The 27,253-nt window shown below is 39.1% G+C and overlaps 1 protein-coding gene across 3 annotated transcripts in view; it reads right to left on the reverse strand.

Moving 5' to 3' along the window:
- Window positions 1–27,253, reverse strand: part of LDLRAD4 (low density lipoprotein receptor class A domain containing 4) — a 250,812-nt gene that overhangs the window by 150,695 nt on the left and 72,864 nt on the right. For all 3 annotated transcript variants that reach the window (XR_003397711.1, XM_026841761.1, XM_026841763.1), the window contains one exon: window positions 1,821–1,961. Coding sequence is in view for 2 of the 3 variants with exons in the window: in XM_026841761.1 (XP_026697562.1) it covers window positions 1,821–1,961 (141 nt within the window). In the remaining variant the exon portion in view is untranslated. The remainder of the gene's footprint in view (window positions 1–1,820; window positions 1,962–27,253) is intronic.

The raw sequence follows: 27,253 nt of genomic DNA on the forward strand, positions 1-27,253 counted from the left end.
CAGCTGATCCGCACCACCCCCTTTCGGGCATGCCTCTCTTCATGTTCATGACCTACTGCAGCACTGGAGGGGACAGATGTGACTTAACGGAAGACCAGGAAGTTTGCAGATCCTGGATCGAGCAAGACAGAATTTCTACAGTGTAAAGCCTTTTGAGGAGAAGGCCAGCACGTGGTGCCAACACGCTGCTGTGATTACTGCATGATTGCCACCAGCACAGAGGGTACTGAAAACCCACCAGCATCCCAGCTATCAGACCTCAAGCTGAAGGAGGTTTTGGGGGTTCCACCGAGGAGCTCCACCTGGGAACTTGCAGGGTGCCACCATAGCACTGCGGCCATACAGGGCCACCACCTTCGATGCCCCAACAGCTGCTTGTCACCAGAATCCCTCGCTCCATCTGCCACCACAGTGGTTTTCATGGCTCCTTTTGAACAAATGGTTGTGCTGGCTTGGTTTAAGAGAAGAGCTGTACAGTATCCCAGTCCAAAAAAATCCTCTATTTGAAGTTTAAAGATATGCTTACAAGTTTTGCATGTACAATAATAAGGCATAACTTTTTTACAACTCAAAAGCCAAGATCAGACTAAGTTCATGGGCAAATACATGTGAACTTTTGATTTGGACCTGTCACCAAAGCCTACAGCTAGTCCTGGGGCTTTGGAAAAGAGTTCCACTCCAAAAACCAAATCAAAACAAAACCAACATTAAATAACATAAAAGCATATGTAGGCCATTTCAAAACCTATGAAATCACTGCAGAGGTACCAAAGTACCACGAAGTACAAGATTTAAAAACATTTACAGTACAACGTTTAGAAACATGTTCATTTGGAGGTTAGAGGGCAGAGGAGGAAAGGCATATATCCAACATCTGACCTCATCTTCTATTATGAATCCACTCCCATGATTCTATCCCACTTAACGACACACAAATTTCTTACAAAAATTACAGATACATTCTGGTTATAATTCTATTATTAATAACAACATAACAACACAGATATTCCTAAACTATAGTCAAAACCTGAGGATAAAGAGTGTGCTGAGGGGTGTCAGTACTGGCAGAACCAGATCATTTGGAAAGCGGTAAGTAACGTTAACAGCACTTCTACTGTACTTGTAGACCAGAAGCATAATTGGAAAATTTCTCCCCCATACAGACAGCTGAATTGTGGTTTAAAAATAAATTATTGCAGAACATACAAAAACAAAAATCAAAGTTTGATTTCAGTGTACATGACTGAGAGCAAAGCACTGAGAGAGTAATTCTGGTGATAAGCTCTGGCACTCTGTGTGAGATATTAATGCAACAAACAATAGCAACTAAAGCTATTTTAAATATATACCTATAAAAGCTCAGTGACCTACCAAATATGCTGATCTCAGTACTAATAAAATATATTTGATTAATAGGAATGACTGGAAAGATCACACCTTTCTTAATAGTCTTAAGAGCATATAAAAATTGTCATACAGACAAACCATAAAATATTTTTTAGAACCTTGAAAAACAAATTATTTAATCATTTCTGTATTACGCTTTCTTTCTCAGAAGCCACATGATCCATATGATTATAACCTCATTGTCTGCAGCACAAACTCCCTTTGCATAACTACAACTTTCCAGGTTTAGAAACCTACATAAAGTGTGTTACAAATCACTGCTGGTTCAGGGAAAAACAGTATTTACTTTCTCTGTCTCATCCCCCCTAGATATCATACGGCAGACCAAGTTTCCAAACAGACTGATTTCTGAGGTAAGCAGACATATTCAACATACATACATACATGGATGCACACAAAGAGCCAGTACTTACAGCTAAAGATGCCTGGAGGTGGATGCTCTGTTACAAGCAGACAGTTCTCTTCATCACTGTTATCCCCACAGTCATTCTGTTGGTTACAAATCAACGAACCAAGATACAAGCATTTACCACTGGCACAGGTGAATTTGCACTCTGAAAGGCAAAAAAGAAACCAAAACAAAAATTTGTGAGGAACTGATGCTTACCTTCTTCACTGCTACAATGACTGATATTAAAGGCAGTATTTTTCAAGTAGGTGTTATCATGGTGGACACGTCTCTGGCACTTAAACACCGAAATAAATAATACAGTATTTGTAGCATTGCACGTATAAATATATACATGACACATTCCAGATCACCAGAGTCAATTCACTAGTAAATCAGATTTGCCATTTGGGGAAATTCAACTACTTCTTAAAAAACAGACTATTTTTTTGTAGTTCATGTTGATTACAGTTCACTTCAGACAAAGACTATGTTCTCATATGTGTTTGTGTGGCACCTTGCACATTCAGGGAGAGACGGCACTATGAACAAATAACTGTCACACATTTTAAAAAGTCTTGCACAATGTAAAACAGCATCAGCTGTAAGGCAACAGTATAGTTTGTAACCAGGAACAATCCTGTCCAGACACAGACAATTATTCCTTAACTACCTTCCCAAAACCAATTTGCCAGTCTCCCAAATAATTACAATCAGCCTCTGCACAGTAACTCCCACATGCCACTTTGCCTTACAAAGCCAGTAAACTTCTAAAACCTCTACAAAATGTCTGAATGCTATACACAGGCATGCTGGTTTACATTTCATTCATTACAAAAAAACCTGGTTTCCCCTAAATATGGTTCCACCATGAGAATAATTCCTATGAGACCAAGTATTTCAACAAAAGCTTTGTTACCTCAAGTTCCTTCCTACTTCTCTCCCTTCCTCTGCAAAGGATGCAGGCTGGCTAACTAATCCTGGGTAAAACAGCTCACTAGACAGATCCCTAGCTCTTCTAAAATAAATATTGAGAAAAACTCCTTACCTCATCTCCCACCCAAGGTTTACATGGACAGAAGAGCTACAGGGTTACCCCTTCAGACAGGGAAGATACTACCTCCATCCTTGGCCTTTTGTTTACTGGTCAAGACTCAGTAAGTGCTAACCAGTGGCAGCTTTTTATGGGAATTACAGTCCAGTGCCTTATAATCTTGGATGGTTTTTCTTTAATTTTCAGAGCCCAGTCAGACAGGGCTTCAGTCTGACTGACTTGCCTTCTGTCAGAAGCTGTAATACCTCAGTAATTAAATAAGGTGTTACATACTAAGGATGTCTACTATGGTTGATAATTAAAATTCCATTGCCCTTCTGCTAAACGGATCATTTAAATGTCACTTCCAGAAACAAAACTTTACAGTAAGTATTTGAAATGTAATTAAGAAATGTTCACAAAAATATACATGCAATTATTTCTCACTAGGCTTGTTCCAAAGTTAAATACACTACACATATAGAACAGAAAACATATCTAGACAAATTATAATTTAATGATTAAATTTCCAGTATGTTGACAAATTCTAGGTGATTGTCATTCACAAGCAGAGGCAAAGTAGAAGGAACTAGGAACACTCAGAAGTAGTTTATTAATGCTGTTCCCTGAACGCTGGGCTTCCCTAAGGCTGCAGTTTGGGTTGGCTGATTCTGCTGCAGAGATGATCACTGGTCCTTGCCAGCAAAGAGATGGCATTTGTACATCTTCAACAGTAGCAATGAGAGACTTTCTTTTAATCTTAACAGCACTTGGACTTACTCTGAACTGAGATGACAGGACCTCTAATCCTAAAAAGCCCCTAGAACAGTTGCTGAGCTTGTGATATTTATCCACATGTATCTGATGTGTAGCACAAGCATGGTAATAGTGAAGGAGAGGAAAAATAAATTGAGAAAGGGAACGAAATAATTTTTCTTAGCAAATTTGTTTTGTAGGTAAAAGTGATTTCCAAACTTCACTCTGAACACTTTTCATCAAGAGTATTAATGACATTTTGGTACACATACTAGCAAGAATCTGCTGCTGAAAAAATATATGCATCAATATGTGTAACATAATATGCTACTTAGGAATATAAATAAAAGCCATAAAATGCTACACAAGATAAAGAAGCATTTCCCATGGAAAAAATTTTTCTATTTCACTTGGTCAAGCTGCACTCAAAAATCAGCAAGTACTTGCCTAAATAAGGTCCTCAAGATTTAAGCTTTATTAGTCCATCCTTGCAGTACTTGAACTATTTGAACTGTACAATAAAATACTGTACAAACAAAATATTTTTCTCTGTTCGTCACCCTGTCCTTCTCTGCTATAACAAAAAACTGAAGAGGCATTTAAGTCTTAGGTTTTCTGTTTTGAGTACAGAGAAAAAAATTTATGAAAAAAATAATGAAAAATTTATGAAAAAATTCAAAACCAAACAGAGTAAGTCTTTGAAACCCAAGGAACTAAGAAGGTCATTAACAGTTACTTTTGGAAAGGAGACTTAAAAGATCAATCTCAGTATTAATAATCTGATAATTACAACATTTCAGGACTCATTTCTGCCACTTCATGAAGTAAGAAACTAGAACAAGTAATGAACAAAGCTGCCTTAGAAGGTTAGAAAAGTTGGCTTGAAAGGGTTCAAACTTTCTAGGTATCTTAAATGAGGAATATAACACAGGGTGAAATTAAGAGTGGTAAAGGACATACTGCTTCAATTTGAAAGACAAATATCAAACACCAAACACCATATTGCTTGAAGTTAGAACATTTGGCATGTTACTTTGGCCACAGTATTTAATTCTGTCCGGTGTCTTTGCGTTGAGTCCTAATGTTCCACGCTTACCCCATGGGTGACATAAAATGTTCAAGCAAGATGTCAGCGCAATTAAAGCTAAAGAACTTCGGGTTTCTGTTTGCCACTAGATTACACAATCTTCAGACAAAAGACCAAACAAAGCATTAAATTTTTATTAGCTCTATTAATGTCTTAAAGTGCTGCTTTTTAACTAACATTACCATAAAAGGACTAACCAGAGGAAAGAATTTGTGCTTTAAGGAGGGTTTTTTGTCATAAATAACAGACCACATCGAAAATTGGCTTCAAAAAACAGACTCAATCAACTTTTCTTGTAAAATTTTATGGCTATTTCCTCCCTCCCTCTGATACATGAACATTGCCATTGTCAAAGTGCATTAAAAAAAACTCAGTCAGGCCTCTTGTCCCCTGTTGACGTGCCTATGTCGACTGGAAGGTTGCTCACAATACCACAGGAATTCTGTGTTGATTTTTAAATGGAACTTTTTTAAAGAGTTGTCAAAATCATCTTGCCTTGTGATATCCCACCAAATCTATTTGCCAAGCAGTCATGCTGTACTGGGCCTGGCTGGGATGGAGTTAACTTTCTTCATAACAGCCCCTATGGTGTCATTTTGGATTTGTGACCACAGTAGTGTTGATAGCACATCAGTGTTTTGGCTATTGCTGAGCATTGCCTACCCAGTATTGAGGCTTTCTTTTTCTCACTCTGCCACTCCGAGGGAGTAGGCAGGAGTTGGGCAAGAGGCTGGGAGGGGACATGGCCAGGACAACTGACCACAGCTGACCGAAGGGATCCTCCATGTCATACAGCATCATGCTCAGCAATAATAAACAGGGAGTTTGTCTTCCCATTGCTCAAAAACTTGGCTGGGCATTGGCCTACTTATGGGAGGTGGTGAGTGACTGCCTTTGCATGACTTGTTTTTTCCCCCTCTTTCCTTCACTTACTAAAACTGTCTTTTTGCTGTTACTGATCTTCCTATTCTCTTCCCTGTCCTGCAGGGTGGGAGGGGGCAGTGAGCAAGCAGCTGTGCTGTGAGGGTGCTTAGCTGCTGACCAGGATCAACCCATAACACATGCATGTGTAAAAGTAACTTCTAAATCTAACAAAATTTAGTATCAAATGGATGACACAAAAGTGCAAAACTTAGCCTCCATAATCACATTCTGTTGGTCAGAAGGAAAGATGTACCGTAGGAATGGGACAAATTAATTAAGCAGATTATTCAATGAAAATACAAATACTTCCGAGCACAGAACATACTTTGCATCAGGTATTTGTGACTTGTAAACAAAAATTCATAGTAAATGCATTTAAACACTGTGTGCTCTTACTAAAACCAGAAGTGAACCCTTCCTTGTAAAGCAAGGTGAAACAAAGTCAGGCTGATAAAGACCACAGAAAGCAAATATTAGAGTACTGTCAAACTGGAAGTTAGTAAACAGACGTGCAGAGATCTGTACCAAAATACTAGGAGTGACCTCAAAACACTCTGGCCGGGAAATCCAGACCAGTCCAGACTAAACCAATGTACCTAATGACACACCAGAGAGCCCTTTTCAGTACAAAGTCTTGTATTTGGCCCGTCTAGACAAAGAGGGGAAAAGCTCCTGTTCTGAAAACAAGCCAGCACTATCCTTCTTTCACAAATAATGTTTCCAAGCTAAACAGTTTTCCATTTCATTTTCAAGTGGCAATTAGTGAAACATCAGTAGGTCAGTCAACAAAGCTTTGACTAGAGCTAAACCTGAAGCAAGATGACAGCTACTGGAGGTTGAAAAAAACAGCCCTTCTTATAATTGTATCTTACTATGTTCATAATTATGTCTGCAGCATAATTTTAAATTTTATCTTGATGATATACTGATTCTTTAATATAAAGTTTTAAGAAACAAACTTCCAGGTAGAACTAGACTACCGTGAAAAAAAGCAATACTATTTCCTATTTTTACAAATTGTATGCAAGAAGTATAAATAAGCATATTGCTCAAACATTCAAGATAGCTGCTTATATGTATAAACTCTCTCCATACAAATATCCATTAATATATGACTACATTTCAAATAGTTAATTGAAGGTTATGTTTCAGATTCAACAGCAAAAGATGGATTTGCCTAATACAAAAACCAACTCTGATCTGAGGTTTTTTTATTGTGAAATGCAAGATCTCTTGTATTGGGTAGGCTTATTTTACATTTCCATGCCTACCCAATGAGACAATTTTATCCTTGCATTCAACTTAATTCTTTTAGACTTCATTTACACTTGACTTCATCCATATGAACAGCATTCCCATTGTTTTGTCATCCCACTTACTGTAGGGCATTTTTAATTATAGCTAAGTGCTGTTTGTTTTTGTAATGCAAGTCAGGCCAAGGAAAAAAAAAAAAAGCAATGAAGTGTCATATTGAAAAAATATGTTGGTTTAGGCCACTGTTATGATGCATGTCACAGCTACTTATTTAACATGTCAAGATGATTATCTGACCCAGGGGCAGAATTCTGTTCCATCCATTCAGATAAAAAATAAAAAAACTATATACACAGCCAGTGATCTCAAATTGTTGTGGCTACACTGTAGTAACAGTTCAAATGCAGAAAATTAAATCCCAAGTGATGTCTGGGATTTAACTGGAGTGTAAAGGCTCTCTCCCAAAATCCAGCAAACTGATAGCAGCCCTACCAGCACAGCCAGCAGAGGGTGATCAAATACCCTATTGGCATCGTGTAAGTGAAAGGTGAGAATCTCTTTGCCTCCGTGTTGATCTAGACCTCTAGAATAAAGACCTAATTTCTAATTTCTTACATAAAGACTCCATTTTAAGTATGTCATCATACTTCTTCATATTCCTGTTCATAGTGAAACACGTAACAGCCTGAAAGAAAGTAAGTTAAAGGGTATCATCACCTGTTAGAATGGTAATAAGAGGCAGAAGTAGTAAATTGGGGAGGGTGGGAGAAACACACTTTGCTAGAGATTAAAGAAATATAAACCACAAATACCAGAGTCAGTACAGTAAAACCCTGTTCAACCTCTGATAAACATCTGTCTGTGTATTATTTTTAATATTGTAGATTGTAGCTTTATAATGGGAAGCAAATCATAAATAGAAGGCAGTGTACACAAGGAACATGTTTATTTGGGAAAAAGCTTGGTTAATAAGGAAGATGGCAGGCTGCCACACGATCTAATAAACCTCTGTTGGTGCAGGGAAGGGAGGGATAAATAGGTCTTTACAAAACAAAAAAACACTTCATAAAAAGAATGCCAAGCAGAATACCAGCAAAAATGAAAGCGGATCAGCTTATGGAGAGTAAGAAGCAGAGCTATAAGCCACAGTCAAAGGCCTGCCCTCCCTGCCCACAGCCTTCACAGGATAGGGGAGTCCGTTGTCAGAGCCACGCAACATGGAGGCCAAGAGTTACCTTCTCTGCCCAGGGGAGATTACGGCCTTAAACCCAGGCTGACTGAAAGAAGATTGTTACTGGTTCAAAACCGATTTGCTGAGCTGCTACCCTCTTGCAGTCCCCCATGCTCGCTTGCTTATCCAGCAATTATCTTTTCATCTTCTTCTTAAGGCAAAGCCTGAAGCTATGCCCTTTAACTATTACTGTTTATGCCAGTAGCTAAAAGAAGTAAACACAATGTTTGTACACACAGGTAGTGAAATCCACTGCAGTTCACCAGTTCAGGGTGTTAGGACATTTCACTAAGCTTACCTTAATTAACAGCCTGAACACAATTACACTCGATGGCCATGGGGACAACTGAAAGACCTCCTTTATTTTGAGATTTGCAGTGAGATTCATTTTTGTTTGGGATCTTTCTTCCTCCTAAATGTCTCTGGTGTGAAAAGAAACAGAAAGTCTTCCAGAGACTTTTGGGTCATTGTGAAAAAAGAGTTTTCATCAACACTAGAAACTTTTTCGCATCTACATTAAATTCAGAGACTGGCTGTCACTCAGCCACCATCCTGCCCACACAGCAATCCTCCAAAGCCTCGCAGCAGGTACCAGCAGCTCCCCTGAGCAGGTCTCTCAGAACACGGAGACAACAGTTTCCAGCACAGCACTCATCTCAAACAGACAAGCCTCTCCAGCGTGATCTCAAAGACCATCAAGCTCACCCAAATTGCCAGTTTTGCCACCATAGGGAAAGGCCAATAAAGGAAAGCTTCTTTTATTGACACCTTCATGGATAATCTTTCCTATGTATCAATTACCTTTCCATAAAACAGCAAGGCAGTATCAGAGTACATTTGTATTTTCTGCCTCTCTACCCACTTGCTTTTCCTGACCTGGCAATGACTCGCCTGTTTACTATGCCCACATAGCACTGAAACACCAGAACTTCTCAACAAAACTCAAGACTTGTGTCCCCTGCTCTGCGCTCATGTAAAGCCTCCTTTACATGCCCACTAAAGCAGCCCGATACCCTCTCCGGCCACACAGCTTCTGCAGAAACATCCTCCCAGCACTACATGCCCCGCACTCCCTCACTCAGGGACTTCTGTCAGTGCCAATAACTCAGCGCACGGTCTTGACTTTGACCTGTGAGGTGCCTGGCTCAGAGCTCGCAGAAAGGAGGACACAGAGCGCCACGGCAGATGCGCGCAGCTGCCAAGGTGGAAGACAAGGAATACCTTCACCCCAGCTCCTGAGAAGGAACAACCTACAAGCACTGGGTTTCCACGAGCCACAAGAAGGCCTCGTGTTTCTCCCAGTTCAATGCAGTGGTGAAGCAGGGCCCGCTATGGCATGCCAGGTGCTCCTGCAGGTCCGTGTCCCAGCCCATCGCCTCACCGCAAGAAGGTGCCCGATGCCTGGGGCTGCCCTGGTGCCCCCCACTGCCCTACTCCTGGCTGGCGCTGGGACAGGCCCTGCCCTGATGGACCCCAGGGGAACCCTCACTTCCCCCTGACATTTCCGTACTTACTAGCAGAGTTTTCCTAATCAGTTATGGAAAAGGCGCATTGGTGACTCAGCTAATGACACTCTCATTTTCAGTTGTGAAATTACATGAGGAGATGATTAAAAATACATTAAAAATGTACCTTATAATTTTTGTCAAGCACAATGTCATTATCATGGGCAAGTGCAGATGAGAAGTAAAGGGTATGTGCAAATAAGATTTTCTTAGCATCTACTTCTCCTTAATCATAATTCAAAGAATTCTTGAATTATGGTAAATATTTTATAATTATCTTAGCTGGTTTTCATCTTAAGAAATCAGTCACTTACCAGGTTTGTCGATTGTTGCATACGTAGAAGAATATAAAATAAAAATCATGTTACTGTAGCAGCTTCTTGTTTTTTCATTGGAATACTGTTTGCATAGCAAATAGCTCAAGACTAGACCATTTTATCAGGTAACATCACAACTTTTGAATCTAGAGAAATACAGACTAAACCATGTCAACTTCACAGGTGCATTGCTAAATTCAGACTGTAGTCCTAAAAATGGGCCCAGATGAGGGCACAACAGTTACTGCAACACCCAAGGACTATCTGGGGGTTGGGGGAAATGGGATGAATGGTGGGAAAAAGTACTGTTATTAAGATTAATTAAGACTGTGACCCCTACAAGGCAGGAACCATTTACAGTTAGCTCTCCTAGGAGGTACTGAAATACAGCATAAATATCATTCTCAGCTGCAATCATGTAATGTTACTGAAGCAAGAAGGGGTCTGAGAACACACCCAAGAATTTGCCTTTCCATACCAGTATACATACTAGTAACGTACAATGCAGGCAAGAGTATACCGTGTTTCAGGTGGCTGTTCATAAGGTGCCAACCTAATACTAATGACAGGAAGTTTTTATACATCTTCCTGTGCCTACTGTGCAGAAAATGTAAGAGAAATGAATGTTTTTACTACATGTCAAGGTGCAGGACAGTTACGGAGCTTCCACTGTAACATGAATTCCTGATTTTAATGGACAAGAGAGTTCTCCTTTCATTTCTCAATGGCATTTGAATTGTGCAATGCACACTAATGTTAATGTAATGACAGGGTTTTTATCATCTATAACATGTTCTTGAATCCACATCTGCAGAGGCTTGCATGTTCCTGTAGTAAATACCTTGTCACTGTTAGTTTTTGCAGTTAAAGACTCATTTCCCTTTAAGCCCAAATATCTAAAAAGTGTCTAACTCAGGTCACTGTGCCTCAATGTTCACAAACAAAAAATATAAGCAAAATAATACACAGAGTACAGCCGAACTGCTCTCAGTGGCTTGCACTCATACAGCACAGACAACGATTTTTACAAACTAGTACTGTCATGTATCAATTGTTATTTAATTCTTCAGTCCTTACTCAGCTCTAACAAATGAGTCACAGATTTTATTAACCTTAGTACCTTTCCCAGAAAGCTAGGTTTTTATGACTAAATCTTTTAAAATATAAACAAGTGTTTTTCCTATTAGAAGATTCTTCTTTTCTACCCCTTGCATTCTCCTCCAGTCAATTTCCATGAACACTCCCTTTCAAATATGTACTGCATTGCAGAAGTATACAGATTCCACCTATACGCACTTCCATATAGCAGAGCTGGTAGTCATTTGGCTTGCCTAGTATTTTCTGCCATAAATGTCTTGGAGAATCCCTCCCATGTTCACTGCATGCAGCAGGTCTGTGGTGCCGAGCAGGAAGAACACTCCCCAGGTTACAGAAGAGCCTTGTCTTTGTCCCAGGAAATTTTCTTCTGCTTTTATGGAAATAAAAACTGTTAAAAAAAAATTGCAGTTATCTTTCCATTGTCTGTGTCAGGAGAGTCTCCGGCAACACTCCAAAATAACTAAAAGGTGCAGACACTGTGAGGATCCAGTGATACCACTGCCGGAGCAATACCCAAACCATACTGGGAGAGCAGGGGAGGTAGATTTGACTCTGGTGGGGAAACTTCTGCTCCCCCACACTTTCACACAAGATTTCCGTTTCACTTCCAGGTATCTATGCTGCCAAGTACAGCCATTACTACAACCACCAGATGCTCCCCTTTTGTCCACAAGTGCTCCCAACATTCAGTGCACAGGAGAGACAGAAGAGAGGCAAGAAATATGAATGCAGAGCACAGAGTAAAGTCAGTATTTTAGGGGTCAAGAGTGCCTGCAACCTAAGCAGCATAGTTTCCACAAAGATTCTTTCACACAATTATGCAATTTTGTTTAAGCATCAGCAACGTATTTGACCATACAGCAGCTATTTAACCAAGATTATTTCATAATTTCCATGGCCAAAGTGCTTACAAAGTATACTATGCAGAAAACAGTGATACAGGCATCCTGAAGAAATCTCTACCATGTAAATCTTTCTATTGTCGGAATGGTATCACTTTAAAAGTAGTAGTGCATTTAGAACAGTGCATTTCTGGTTGTGAGTATGAATATACAATTAACACGACACTGGACAGTGCTGAGTCTATCCATGCTGTAAACTTTACAGCACAGAAAACCAAAGCAAGCAGCTTTCCTTCACCAAACCGCATTCATCTTTGGAGATACACTGTGTGTTTAAGTGAAAAAGTACCTAATAAATAGGCACAAGCCTGACAGGATGCAAAACCTGTACATAAGCACGGCCCCTAGTTCACAAGCTCAGGCCATGCGAGAACCAATGTAAATGACCTGGAGTGTTGCGTCCCCATAACTAAACGCTTTGGGCTGGCACTGCTACCCGACAGTGGGGGCACAGCCTTCCTCCGCCATCGACTGTGGGTCCCACACACACACAGGCACTTCTCTGGAAGGAGACAGAGAAACTAAGGAGGTTTTCAGTGGGTCTGTTTGAATCAGGCAGTTCCCTCGACCCAAGCACTGCCCCGCTGACTAAGCAGCAGGGTGGTGAGGAGGGAAGAGAGGGGAGCAGGGCCCTGAGGGAGGCAGGACGGTGGCAGGACAGCCAGGTGTGATGGTAATAAGGGCTTGTCTTCACAGCTGACATCTGCACATCTGCCTTGGGTGGAGCTGGCACTGATGGCTTGGAGAAGTTAACCATCCTTGCCTCTTCCTAAACACAATTTCGCAAAAAGAGCACTGGAGGCCTGGTGCCTGCTGTGCCAGTGCATCTGAGGAATGCCCACCTGCCACGCACATGTACATGTGTGACCTGGGGACCACTGAGGGATGAAGCTGACTTTACCGACAAAATGTGTATTGCGTTTGAGAGCCAAGCATTGGATTTCCAAACCACACCCTGAAATCCCAACACATTACCGCAAGCCTACAGCTCTTCTGGACATTATTTCTGTCTGTGGTTTATCTTAATATGCTGGACGGGAAATTACCACGGTTGACACGCAGATCAGCCGTGCCAGCCTTAAGACGGCAATGTCTGTCAGAGGCAGGGTAGGCGGCTGTTAGCGATAACCATTTCAGCCATCTAATTTTAATCTGCCCCTGTATATCTGTCAGAAGCCCTACAGAATTTTCTGGGTGGGGACAAGAGATGGGCTAGGACAAATCTCTGGTTACAGCTCAAGTTATCAGTGTATCGATGACAAGTTAAAGCATGTTAAAATTTATACAAGTAGTGCACTGAACACAGAGAACCACCCAAAAGCAAACCAGCCATGAAAACTTGAAAACTCGAGAGCAGCTAATGCTGTTTTAACTGTGGGCAAGGTAGTTTGTCATATTGTACCAGCTCATTATTACTAATCTGTTCGGAGACGGTGATAATTTTCTGTATTTTTATAAGCCAATATAATTAAACTGAGGTCAGTTTCATAGCGCTGGTCTCTCCTCAGAAGACTTCAAATAGGGGAGCTCATAGTAAAGCAAAAAATCCAGCTAATACAGCTGCTGCTAATTTTCAAGCAAAAACAAAGGAAAAAAGTATTTGTTGGAGCTTCTTTGTGTTCCATCACATCCCTCTAACTTAGGGTCCTTTGGCTTAAAAAATTATGTTGAAATGCTAAGAAACACCATCTAAACAGATTCACCTCCTTGTCATTAGGAAATACTTCTTTAAAACATAACATTTGTTACTATTGAATGTTATACTAACATACAAAAAATACTTCTCCAGAGAGGTGATCATTCCAAAATCCAGGCTGCAGATTAAAAACATTTTATGATCTGCAGGCACTGCATTCAGATAGATGAATACAAAAAGAATGATCATGCATCCTAAAGAAAGAAAAAGGAAGTTCACCAGCTACTAAGATAAGATAAGGTAAAGAGCAATCTAGCACACAAATATTTGGGGATCAAATTCAAAGATGACTCTACATACACGTAACACAGGGCTCCCTGATTTCTTCTTAGCCCAATTAAGCTCTTGGCTATTTACTGATATATAATGAAGGCTACAATTAAATGAACACTGTGAATATGTTAGTACATTTTAATACATTTGTGCATAAAACCTGTTGTTTGTAAGGTCTGAGCCAAGATGTGGCTTCCAGTGTGCAACTACCACCCATTCTCTGCAATATTAAACAAAAAGCGTTCACCTGAAGTACTTCAACAGCATCTTACACAAAACCCTACGTGTTACAGTGGATTAGGAACAAACTAGCTAGAGAAGTTGTAATTAATAACGGCGGGGAAATAATAAATAGTGAGGAAATAATATTGAAATACATCTTTTTTATACTTCATGCAGTAACTCTGTATTTGAGTTGACAGCAAACTATTTAATGTGCTCTACTAAGAGATGGAAGATAGAAGCAGTGATGGCAGAACAATACACCCTGATAAAAGGTCATTCAAAAGGGTAGAAAGCCCCTTTCCTAACAAATTAGGGTTATATGAAAAGTAAGAAAAATTTCCTTAAAAGACCTACGTGTGTGGGGTTTTGAGGAGCTTACCCGTTTTAAATAATAAACACACAATCTAATACTTATTGGTACACAGTATGCAGTCATAAAAGGCATAAAATGGGATTAACCAGTTAAAAGAGATTAGTATGTTTATATTTAAACAGATATACATGTATAACAGTAGTAACTTGCAGTCTTCATAATATATTGCAGTTGCTAAATGCATAGCTTAAATGGTAGCACATTTGAGAGAAAAATACAGTTCTGGTTTAAACACATTTTTTAGATTTCCAAACATGACCTCACACTCTCAGTTTTATTTTTGTCAAAGCTTAAAATACAAAATGAAAAAATCTTTTTCTACAAGCACACATTAAGCATATCATTAATAAAAGAAAATTATATTATTTTGTGACTAAAACACCAACATTAACGTGATATGACAGAGCAAAGTATCTGCTTATTCTTCTTGAAAGGCAAAGTTGTGGCAGAACTACTATCATCAGATTAGATGGATACAGTTTTGTTCTGTTCCTCAACATTATTTCTCAGGACACTAATCACTTTTTGATTTCCATGGTGATTTCTAGGGAGTAGAGCTGTAGGATGTTGCTCCTTGCAACACTTAAATTACTAAGTTAGGGCAAACATTTTAAATGCCAGGTATGAGAGACTCACAAAGGAATAACTGAAGAAAATAATTAATTCTATTTCTGATTTCCAAACAGAACATTAGGGTCCTTCAGAGAATCACCATCCTGCAGCTTTTTAGAAGTGTAATGACATCAGACAAAACTTGGGTGAAAAAAAATTTCTGTTTGATGACATCAAAGGTGGAAGGAATTCACATACTTAGACTGTCTACAAACCAGCATTAAAATTATAAGCATCAAAGAAATGGGCAATGGATAGTTAGTGGATCTGTCTCATTTTTGACACTTTGGGGGCTAACCACATGTATTTTAATGATAACTCTGCTTCACTGAATTCAACACCTAAACATGTACTTTAAATATCTTGCTCACTCCTTTCTTTGACACTGTAGGTGATCTATATAGACTAAGATTGTGGAGAGATACTATCCATATATATAGATACAGGAAGATATAAAAGGAACAATTAAAAAAAAAAAGAGGAATATTTTGCCCCTTCTTAGTTTTTAAAACATTAAGTATTTCATTCTCTTTCTCTCTTATCCCATGGAGAGAGAAAGTAAAATATTACAAGTACCTACATGGTAAAAACTGAGATGAGAGAGGACTACTCCTTACATCACTTTAAAAATCTCTAGATCAGATCTTCAGCTTTAATGGGGCTTCACATATTTATTTCACTTAAAGTTTATTTATATCAAATGCCTAGCAATCAGCAGCCTACATCTTGTCTTTTGCATAAAGATTTCTGCAAGCACCTTCTAAATTTTTTTTCTTTCTCAAGCCACATATCAACAGCAAAACAAGGAAAGCATAACCTGATTAATAAAATAATCATACCAGTGTTCTTTTATTTTAAATTATTTCTTTACAATATGTAGCCAAATACCTCACAAAGAAATAAAATCAAAGAAAAAAAAAAAAACAATCTTAACATACTTTTTCCTTACAAAATTCATCTTTGATTTATATCATTATATATAGCGACATATACTGTCACATGAATATATCTAACAGCAAGCTCAAAGCACACGCATTGTAGGCCAAGATGTGAAGCAAAATTGGCCTTAGATGTAGAGTACTGACCCTGAGATTCCTTCACAAAGTACTCAGCTTGTGGATTATTTCATACTCCTTAAAAACAAGGACAATGTAGAGTTTAAGCTCTCAAAGCAAAACCACTCAAAAAGTATTGGCTCAAAGTGTTATTCCTGTGGGTCAATAGAAAACACATTTTTTATTTTAAACAGAGTATCATCTGATTTTGAATCCATGTATCAACGATATATTATATAATGTATGATGTGCATTAGGCAATGCAGGGCAAAAAAAGCACATTCCAAGCATACATGGAATATTCCTAACAGACTGTACTACAATTTTCCAGTTTCCGTTTTAATACTTGATGTCTGCATACAAAATCAGCAGGCCAAACAAGAAGATGGCCTCAATTATTTCCATATAATGTTCAGAAGAAAAGAGGTTTGCTGGCTATTCCAGTTGCTGTAAGAGGGAGCAGCCTACAGTACTGGACCATTACACTCGCAAAGTACGCAAGACCGAGGTTTGTAAAACACAGATGCTCCCTGACATGGAGCAGCATGAAGGTAATGCATAAAGTTGTGTACCAAAAGACCTAAGGGGAAAAACTATTATGCTGTCTTAAGTAATAGTTCTAGAAATTTTTCTTTCTGAAAAGTCACATAAGATTTTCTAAGATCTTGAAACAAAAAGTCTTAGCTGCAGTTTTCCTCTGGTTTATATGATGTTGGTCAAGCTTTTTGACTTTTCTCAGCATATCTAGAGCTGAGATGATAATAGAATAAGAATAAGAATAAGAATAAGAATAAGAATAAGAATAAGAATAAGAATAAGAATAATGACAATGCCACTACTGAAATGATTCAGGTATGTAAAGCTTGTAATGACTTTAAGAAGGAAGGTACTAGCAAACTGAGTAACATTATCATGTGTCTCAGTGTTGACAAGAATCTCTACTGATTAATTATTTTAATAATTTTCTAGTTCCATTAGTTTTTTAAACCTCATCAACTATTACTTAATTTCTGTTATCTGTAGAGATATATTCAATGGAAACTGGCTGGTGTTTCAGCTGTGCCACCCAGACAGCTATCAGATGAGATACAATGCTCTTGTTCACCTCCATTTAGTCCAAATACTTATCCCTATCAAAGAAAAAGTAAAACTAAACACTTCCATATCTCATCTTGCATGAAAAGTCACTTTTTTTTTGTTCAGATGTGGTTCCAAATGTCTGTTTTCAACTACGTATGAAGAACATTTATGTTAGTATATAACTAGCTTTACCTTGTTTATATTTCATTTCCTGAGGCAGATAACAGCATCTCAAGAAGAAACCCTGAGCAGTATTCTTTTAGAAGACTAATCCATATTCTTTCTACATCCTTCACTTCATTCAGGATCTATTCTTCATACTCAGTGAAGCCAGTAATAAAGCTAATGTTCACTACAAGACTGAAGAGATCAGGATTTCAATGAGGAAGGAAGAATGGTTATGAATTTCTTGCACCCATATAAAAGGATGTCTTTGTCCCCGATGACATCTTCACCAGCTATTTCAAATTAAAGTAGTTAGATAAATGAAAATGCTTTATCTCTGCATGGAGCAAAAGAGTAGTAGCAGGGTATGTGAGGTGTCATAAGGATGGAAAGCTGCCATGATGTCTTGTCTAAAATATTGTGTGTCAGAGCCTGTGTCAATTGTCCGTGACCCTGTCACCTCTCCACCCCTGAAGGCCATGAAACTGGGCGTGAGACAGCTATCATTTCATGATAGCTCTGGGACAGTTCAGAATTTTTAAAAAATTGCACTGCTAAATCACTAATTTATGGGAAAGGTGTGAAGGTTTGAAAGAACCTCTCTGAGACTTCTGCTGCAGCCATCATGATAAATATGCTGAGCCTCCAGAACCCTGAGAAAGTTTTTGAAGAGGAGTAAAAATAAAAGCACAATTAGCAGGCAACTGAATATAGCTACAGATTGCTTTTGGTTTATTATTCTATTCCCCAGCATGTCAAGGAAGGATAATTTTAAGACCTACAAGTGAACAGAGACCAGTAACTCTTGGCTTAAATTGCTAATAAAACCTGAATGGACATTTTATTTTATTGCCAGTTCCGCCACTAGTACCAATTGGTCAAGGGCTCAAATTCACTTTCATTTTACATTATGTTTTCGCTCCCTAACACAGTGGTGACAGTATGTACCTCACCTCAACTGCCCAATTCCAATGGGACTGTAATAGGACCGTAACAGGACTTTCAAGATGACATAGGACTACACCTCGCAACAGGGACCATGATTTTCTGCGAATGCATGCCAGCCCTACACCAACCAATGCTCCCCAACTCCAAGTGAGCAAGCGGCACCAATGCTGATGGAAAGGAGTCTCCTCTGCAGTCACAATCATAAATTGTGCAGATGTATTTGCAGCACATGACAGATCCAGGTGCCTCTCCCAGTTCCCCTATTCCAGAAAAATGAACAGGATAATTAAGCATGTCTGGGATTTACTGAGCTGGCAGATTTAGTACTGAAGGAGAACACCTTGTGCAGTAAGCAAAGTCCTGATGCATGCAACATTACCTGCAGGGGCAAAAGGAGACAGCCTGATTTGTGTGTCAGCTTCCCCTCTGCCTTGCATCCAGTTATTTTCCTACTTTCTCTCACCGTGCAGAGAACACCCTTATGGTACACAAGTTTTCAGACTGAACTGATATTGATAAGGTCATAATTTTTCTAGCACTACCAGTTAGCTTCTGAAAATGAGCTTCATATATATATATATTTCCCTCCTTTTTACCACAGCCAACAGACACTGGTCTAGAATTAAAACTAAGTCAAGCTTAAAAATATTAACAACTATTTTTTAACACACAAAAATTATTACTAACCATAACAAAAAGGGAGAAGTCAGAAGAGTTTGTGACTGAGCTGTTGAATTGCCATAGCTGCTTTCTGGATTCCATAATAGAAATAATGCATATTATACACAAATGTCATATAGAGACTGGCTACATTGCACTCAGCACAAAAACCAAACTTTGTAATAATTGATGTAAGGTTTGTCATTGATATTAGCAACATTATTTGGCATTGTAATAAATCATTAGATAGAAAATTACATTGAAACATAACATTTAAGTTTCTTAGAAGTTTGTATAAGTTCTCAGCCAATCTGTACTCTGCACCTTAGATACATCTTCCTTATAACTGATATTTCTAAGTTTTTCATAGGTTATCTTTTTCCTCATGAAATGTAAAATTTACCATGTGTTTGTCTTAAAACTTGTTCCATAAAATTTTCCAAGCTTCCAGGTTACTAGTTTAATACTAAAAGAAGAGAGTTACTACAGGAACAACAAAAAAAAATTCTATTTTAGTATTAAAACTTCCTTTCTTAGTAGAAGTTACAGTTTTATGAAGCAGTAGTGGGAGAATTTTAAGTGCAAAATGTGCTTAAGTGGTTGCAAAAAAACCAACCAACCAAAAAAAACCCCAACCCTTACATAATGGTTCTTGCAAGTTCTCCATGTATTCTTTATAAAAATAGAATAAATGAGAGAGTAACACATGATGTTAAAGCTCAGGAAATCTAGATTTCAAGATCCCAAATCAATTTCTGCTCCTACCTGGTAATGCTACATTTTCTGCCACATTTTTGTTCATCAGTTTACACACATTTGAATCACAAATACTTGCATACCTTGCTACCACACAAGGGAAAGTGTTAAATGGCATAAGCAGAGCCCCTTCAGACAGTCTGATGACAGGAAGTTTCTAACCAAAGCTAGCAAATATGAATCCCAATTTTGCAATAGGGCTCCTAGGACGCATGATCACGTCTCCTACAGGAAGACAAACAGCACTCTTCCAAAAAATCTCGTTCTTCTTCACAACATCTTGTAACTCAAAACCACACAGCAGTCTATACGCTGGTAGAAGGGCTCTCCCAATCACTTACTCTTTAGCAGAGCTCTTCCACAGAAATCACTACAGCCAGCTTGGTCAAGTCTTGGCAGGACCATTGGAGCTAGCAAAAGCCAGTCTCTCAGGCTGTTAGTTGGAGCAAGAGGAGACTTCACAGTTTCCAGTAAAGCCTTCTGTTTGACCCCTGCTCCCCTCTCCACGGGGAAGAGGCAGAAAGGCATACAGCCAGGTTCTCAGGCTACCAGCTGGAGTGCAACCCCTGAGGAGAGGTGGCGAGTCTTAGCCAAAGGCTCTTCTGTTTTGGACCAGTCATCAGCAAGAGGTGAGAATGCTGGCGTATGCATAGCACAGCTCTGAGGAGACCAGTACTTCTCTTCTGTGCATTGTATCCAGTGGGCGCACTGCAGTTGGTCCCCAAAAGGTTTCCACAGCAAAGTTACTAGTGGAGCGCAGGCAAAGCTCGGAGAAGAGTGGGTGATCAGGAGGAAGGAAGAACGCTCAAACTGTCAGAAAAGTGCAAGTGTTACAAAGAAGTGACTTACCTGCTCTAGGAAAATTTACCTCAAAAGGATGCAAAGCTGTATGGTGTCACCCTGAAGCCAAGGTGATTTAACTGAGGAGCATGAAACCAAGCTTTAAATAGACTGTTTGAATCACATATGACAGGCCACAAAATAAATACTTTGGCTACAAATAAGGTCTGCAGTGAAGTGTCAGGTGATGGAAACAACGTAAACTGAAAAGCAAATTGCAGGCTCAACCGCTTCATTGGGTTTTTAGCACAACTTGATTTGAACTTAGGTAGAAGAGTCAGCCCTTCTGGCCATACCCAGAGTGAGACAATGTGAAGGGAGAACTCGACACAAAGCAAAATGGCTGAAAGTAATTTTAACTCAGGCAGTTCAAAGAAAATAAGGGAATGTGTCCTGAATGGCAAAGGCTGAAATTACAAAGTTGTGGTTTCCTACAGACATGGCAGTTTAATCAAAGCAAGCTTTATAAAGAGACAAGTTACCTTTTAATTGACCAACAGGTACAAGTGGAAAAAACAGGCAACATTTGGAGCATGCAAACCTGGCATTCAGGATCTTTTTCAATGACCTGAAGAAGGAGTTGCAATGCACACAGCTTGTCTGTTCTCTCTAACTAAATCAAACGGTCTAATAAAAGAAACTACCACCCATATAGTTTCCACCTTATACAGGGATGTATAGCTCAACATGATATATTTCACAGCAAACAGAACAGCTCTTCTCAGTAACAAGACTACCCATGAGGTCACCAGAGATGCAATGTCTTCCACTGTCCGCATAAGTCATTATGGGGAAACTGAATCTCCAAATATCTAACAATAAAGTCCAGCAGAATAAATCTAAGGATAAACATTACATTTGACACACTATGCAGCCACGCACCTGCTAATATCAACATCTGAACTCTACATTTTATGTAATTTACTCTTCACGACACCTACAACTGTAGGTCAGGAGCAGATATCAAGCTGTTAAGAAAGTAATAATTCCAAATTCCAACTACACTGTCATAGGAAGTAAAATCCATCTTTTTTCCCAGGGAAATCGCCGTGAGACAAAGCAACCAAGTGTTATTACTACTAAGAAAAGAAAAACAAAGCTGTGTCATATCTTCAGTGTGATAATTGTCAGAGATTTTCCAATCAGCTTTATTTTAGCCTGTATTCCTTCAATTTTTATTCTTTTCTTAAGGATGCAGTCTCCGTTGTCCTTAATTCTTCCTAATACACAAACTGTGACGGCTAAACTTGACCTGTTCAAAATATAGAAATCTCATGACAGATGTTATAACCTCTGTAATTTCTTGTGAAGTTTTCTTCTGTTGTGAAACCTGAGAGAAGGAAAAAACCAAACACTATGACTTTCAACAATGGTGCAGAACAAACTGTAACAGGGAAAGAGGAGGGAGAGGAGGAGGAGGAGGAGAGAGAGGAGCAGGAGGGAGAGGGAGAGAGAGGAGCAGGAGGGAGAGGGAGGAGCAGGAGGAGGAGGGAGAGGGAGGAGGAGAGAGAGAGGGAGAGGGAGAGTTTATTGTCTCACTTCACAGTAATGGATTTAGTTATTCCTAATCAACAAAGGTAACAATGGCAGGTAAGAATCTCATCACTATATTAGAACATCTACACATGGTGAGAAAATACATAAATTTATTTTCATAGTGGACCAGAGCAGTAATGTACCCTCCCTTTGTATTAAAGGCACATCTGATTATTTTTAACATTATGAGACTTGAAATACTCCTTTCTAAATTAAATGGACGTATTATTCAATTTTGTCTCTTCTGGTAGATGCATTTAGCAAAACTAAGTGTTCTTAACAACTGTTCAAGCATTATTAAAATGGCAGCTCTTCTACCATTTGTACAAAGACTACCTTGTTCTTTTTTAAATTTCTAATTTCCAAAGAATAATCTTAAAAGATTCAAGTACAATAAAAGCATGCCTGCTGCAGCGGGGTACACAAATATTCTACACATTATTCTCACAGTCTAAATTGAACATCATAACAGTCATAAGACATTGACAATATCACACAATGTTAATCAATAAAAGAATATTTAAGGTTATAATTTTGGAATGTCTTTATTAAATGATTTCTACTTTTATATCTCAAGGATTACTGCTCCACTCAATTTAACGATTCATTATTACCACAAAGATAAAAAGAACATGTGAGGTTAACAGCTATGGCTATTAGATGTTAACCTAACCAACATTACACTGTATAATTGATCTAGTTTCTTCAAGAATAAAATTCAGAAGAAGATAATTACTACTCGTGTCTCTATAAAAAAGTACAGAAAGTCTGAGGGCAAATGCGTGGGATAATACCAAAGTCAAGAGGAAGGAAAACAGGAGTACACCGAGAGTTTATTTATAAATATCTGGGAACTCATTTCTTGGCATCATGTCATGTCCACACAGTCTCACACTGATCTAACTTTTAGACAGTGGTCCTGTATCTAAAAACAGAAAAACTAAGAATCGACACACTGGAGTTATGAAATTCTTCTCAAAAACGAGTATAGCTCTTTCCCAGTTGAAACTGTTTCAAGACTGTCAGTTTAAGGATAAGATTTCCAGAAATTTTCCCTGTACAAGTATTTAAAGGTTTTTCTAACCCAGTGTTGGCAGAACTTCAGTGTGGTTGTAATGACAGCAATCACTGTTAAGAGAATCATGTTAACCACTGTATGCACATTTAATTTTATCTTCAGCTTTACCTTCTGCAACCATCCCAAGTCAGGCTTTGACGTCTTTCTTCTGCCTCTCCATGAACACTCTTTCCAGGTGGCAAGCTCAAACATGTATTTCTTTCAGGGTGAAATTCTTCAAGTCCACTTCAATTTTCTGTATTGTCCCTAGGTCTCACTTTTCTTTTCTTATTTCTCTCATTAACACATCCAGCATCCCACTGCCTCTTCATTAGGTCAGAAGTACCGAGCAGCTAGAAAAGTGCAACTTCACCTTCTCTAGTCTTCTGTTAGTGAGTACTGGCTACTCTGCTGGCAACAAAGCTGTCTTGTGAGCTGAACCACAGTGCCACGAATGGGGACAACTGGGCTATTTCATTCACAGTCACAGTACTGACTGAAAGCAAAATGCTAATACAGTAACAGCCAATTTCACTTTCCTGAGAATTTTCTCCCCACTGGCTGTCCATGACTGGTTTTCATGCTGTTTTGCTTAAGTAGCAGAAGAGGGCCCTTAGCAAACTGAAGAATCTTGAATTTCCTGGAGGTGAAGGGCTCATATGCCTGAATACTTGTGGGTTTTGGTATCTTGTTTGTTTGCTCTCCAAACAGACCGCTAGTTGTAGTATGAAATATGATCTTTCCACAAAACTTGCCTTTTTTCCTTCAGAGAAAGCAAGTTACATAAAGAACAGACCTTTTTGAGGCTCTTCAAAATACATCTTAAGACACCACATAAGTCTGATCCATACGTGTATAAAGCACAAAGCAATAAACCTGACTGCATTACATTAATGAACATCATATTTTGCATTTAAAGACCCTTGAAAAAGAAGTGAAACTAATATGGACAGCTTTATTTGTATTCATCTCACTAAATTTTGTTCCCATAAATTTCAATAATCCCACTCTCTAGTTGGCAAGTCAATGACAGATACTTTTTTTAAGCCCTTAAGTAATATCCCATATCCTTGAAGTAGTCTTGTATCCCAGCATCCCCTTCTTCCCAATGCACAATTAATACTTGCAGATAGAAGGGTTGTTTATGTCACATATTTTATGGGCAGCTGTAATTCTTCTTCAGAGAAATTCTTTCCAGCAATGCTGGCATAAAGCAAGCCTCCAGTTTCCACAAGAAATCCTACTGACTTATGTTCTTCTCCTCATGGCAGCAAGTAAAAAGAATAAAGATACAACAGAGGAAATATGAGAAAATAGTGCAGTAGGTATACTGCTGACTTGGAGATAAAAATAAATATGTTACTACTTGTGGTTATAATCTCACCCTTCATACTGGGTTCAGATTCAGAGGCTGTAGTTTTAGTTCTCAGGTCTGCCAAGCTCTCTAGCTCACTCCATGTAAATATTTCATCTGTGCCTTAGTTGCCTATCTGTAAATGGAGGACAGCAGTACTTCTTTCTGTTTCTATCGTGCCTCTTTCTGATGTTGAGATTTTAAAAGGGGCTGACCTTCACTGTTATGGCACAGTAGGGTCCTCACCTCAGATGAAGATTCTCTGGTGCAACACTGATCACTACAAGCACGAGTCATATGTCTGACAGAACATTAACTTGTTGGTATCAAAAAGTAGAATAGTGTATTTTAAAACTAACATATTTGAGAGATTGTACAAAAGCCACCAAGTCAATGCTATGTCACTTTTTCCATGAATACACTAGAGAAGGCACTGAATAAAAACATCTTCAGGAATCATACTTACTGCCTTTATTGTTGGAGCTTACTCCTATTTATTACAAAGAAACTCTTCAACAATTTCTATAAACAGCACTAGTTTGGGCACAAAAGTTACAATCTCTACAGAAAAAAAAAAAAGTGTCTAGTTCACAGATGCCACCTACATCCTAAATTAAGAACAGTGAAGTTTTTCTGCACTTACTCTTGCATTGTTGTGGCAGGTCATGTGTCTCTTAAAATTCTCACTCTGAGCAAGTGGAAGTTGATATTATCTCGGAAGTATTTTGCAATAAACAAATCAAGTACAATAAAGCTCAAAAAGGGGAAAAACAGAAACTCATGCACAAACTCCAACTTTTTCATTTAAATCAAAGATGGAATACACCTTCAGCCAGTATAAATTACTCGTTTATAGAGTCTAAGCCTCCAGGACAAACAGATTATTCTTGAACAATTCATATCCAAGCAAGTCTTCCAGGCTTTCCTCAAGCCAGTACCTTGTTGTGGGTCTTCCTCCCACAATCTCAGCATATGTGCACCTACAACACATAGGCACACAGCACTGTCAGCAATCAAATGGCACTGAATGAAGCCATTTTACCTATTAACAACAGAAACGAGCTTATCCTCAGAGGCATGGATTGAAGATGCTGCTTAGATGCTGGCTATAGAGTAGGATTCTTCCTGCGTGTTTTCATCAGGAAAAAAATCTCATTGTTAACTCCTCACTCCTTAAAGCTTCTTCTACTCTTGCCCTTAAATCAGAAGGGAGTGACTTTGTAGTGAAGAAAGCAAGAAAGCCAAGGACACAAAGAGCCCACAATATGACAGAAAATTTTTAGAAATAAAACCAAACCCTACAATGTATGAAAGGCATACTGCTTAATCTGTTTATCACTGTTGACAGGTTGTTAATCCCAGCATGAGAGCATGGAAACAGACTCAAGGCTGCGAGGAGCAGGGAGAGTGCCCCTGCTGCCACTCACACCCAGATCCATCCGCTTAACCCCCTGGGAAACACATATTGATGGTTTTCAAAGAAAATCTTAGGGATTCAGCTGCCCAAACTACTGGATAAGTTTTACAGTCAAATTAGTGGGGTGACTACAGGAAAGGGGAATTTTACTTTGATATCAAAACCCAAGTTTCTGGGCTCTGGATACTGTCAAAGCCCACCTGTCCGAGACACCCTGCTTAGTTCAGAAATCAGCAGTCTCCCAGCCCTACATGAGCACAGCTTTGGAAAATGGATCTCAGAAAGCAGTAGTGTTATTACACATACATCAGATTGGTGTCATATTCTCTTCCAGGGCAAAGAGTATCTTTGGGTGTTTGTAAGAGGCTGTCAGGGCTTGAAGGCTACACCCTATTAACTGATCCTACCAGAAACTGAACATTTAGTTTATTTATCATTGCTGAGAGTTGAGTAGAAATTAAAGAGGGTGGGAATATCACTAGAACGGGTTTGGAGCAGGGGTTGGGCAGTGCTGGGGAGAAAACCTGGGAGCACAGCGTGGGTTATGTGCATGGTGGATCTATGGTGCTCAGGTACAAAGTGCTTCTGAGAGGAAAGCCTAGCCCCTGCATGGGAGATGCAGCCCATACAGCCACTGGAACACGCACACTCGTAGAAAGGCTCAGGGGAAGGACTGTGTCCACCATAAGCAGCATCGCTCTGAACAAAAACCAAACCCAACAGTGACAAAAAAAGGCCTGACAACTAAATTAATCCCCATGTGTCCTGGCCTCTTTTCCTAAGAAGTAAAACGGTGTAAGTATCAGAGGAGCAACTATAACATTTAACTCTGTATACACAGTGTTACCTTCTCCTCCATAACTTTTTACGCTTTTTCACCACAACATTCATCCTGCACCGTCAGATATTTTCACTTCTCTGTTTACCCAAACTGCAAGTTCTGATTTGTAAAGACACTGCTACAGCATACAACAAGGAAACGCGACACAAATTCACACTATTTATTTTACTGTAAAAGAGAACTGACAAGTATCAGGTTAAGCGGCCTGCTTAGACCAAAACTTCACCTCACGCTGTTCACTCAAAACACCCCCGCCTGGAGCTGAGTGCATGGCAACACTAATAACATTAGGTTTGGGCTCGTATCACTTCGTGTTTCCACTCAGCCGCTGTACCTCCTCAGCTTCCAAACGCCCGCAGTGGAGTGCTTCAGCAGCTCTGCATCCATTTAGGTTTTATGCTTCGTCTCTCAGCCCTTTTAAGTGTGTAGGAAAATGCATTTCCAGCCCGCCTCACGCTGGTGC

This window comes from Athene cunicularia (genome assembly GCF_003259725.1).
Source record: "Athene cunicularia isolate RWA chromosome 2 unlocalized genomic scaffold, athCun1 chr2_part1, whole genome shotgun sequence".
NCBI classification, from domain to species: Eukaryota; Metazoa; Chordata; class Aves; order Strigiformes; family Strigidae; genus Athene; species Athene cunicularia.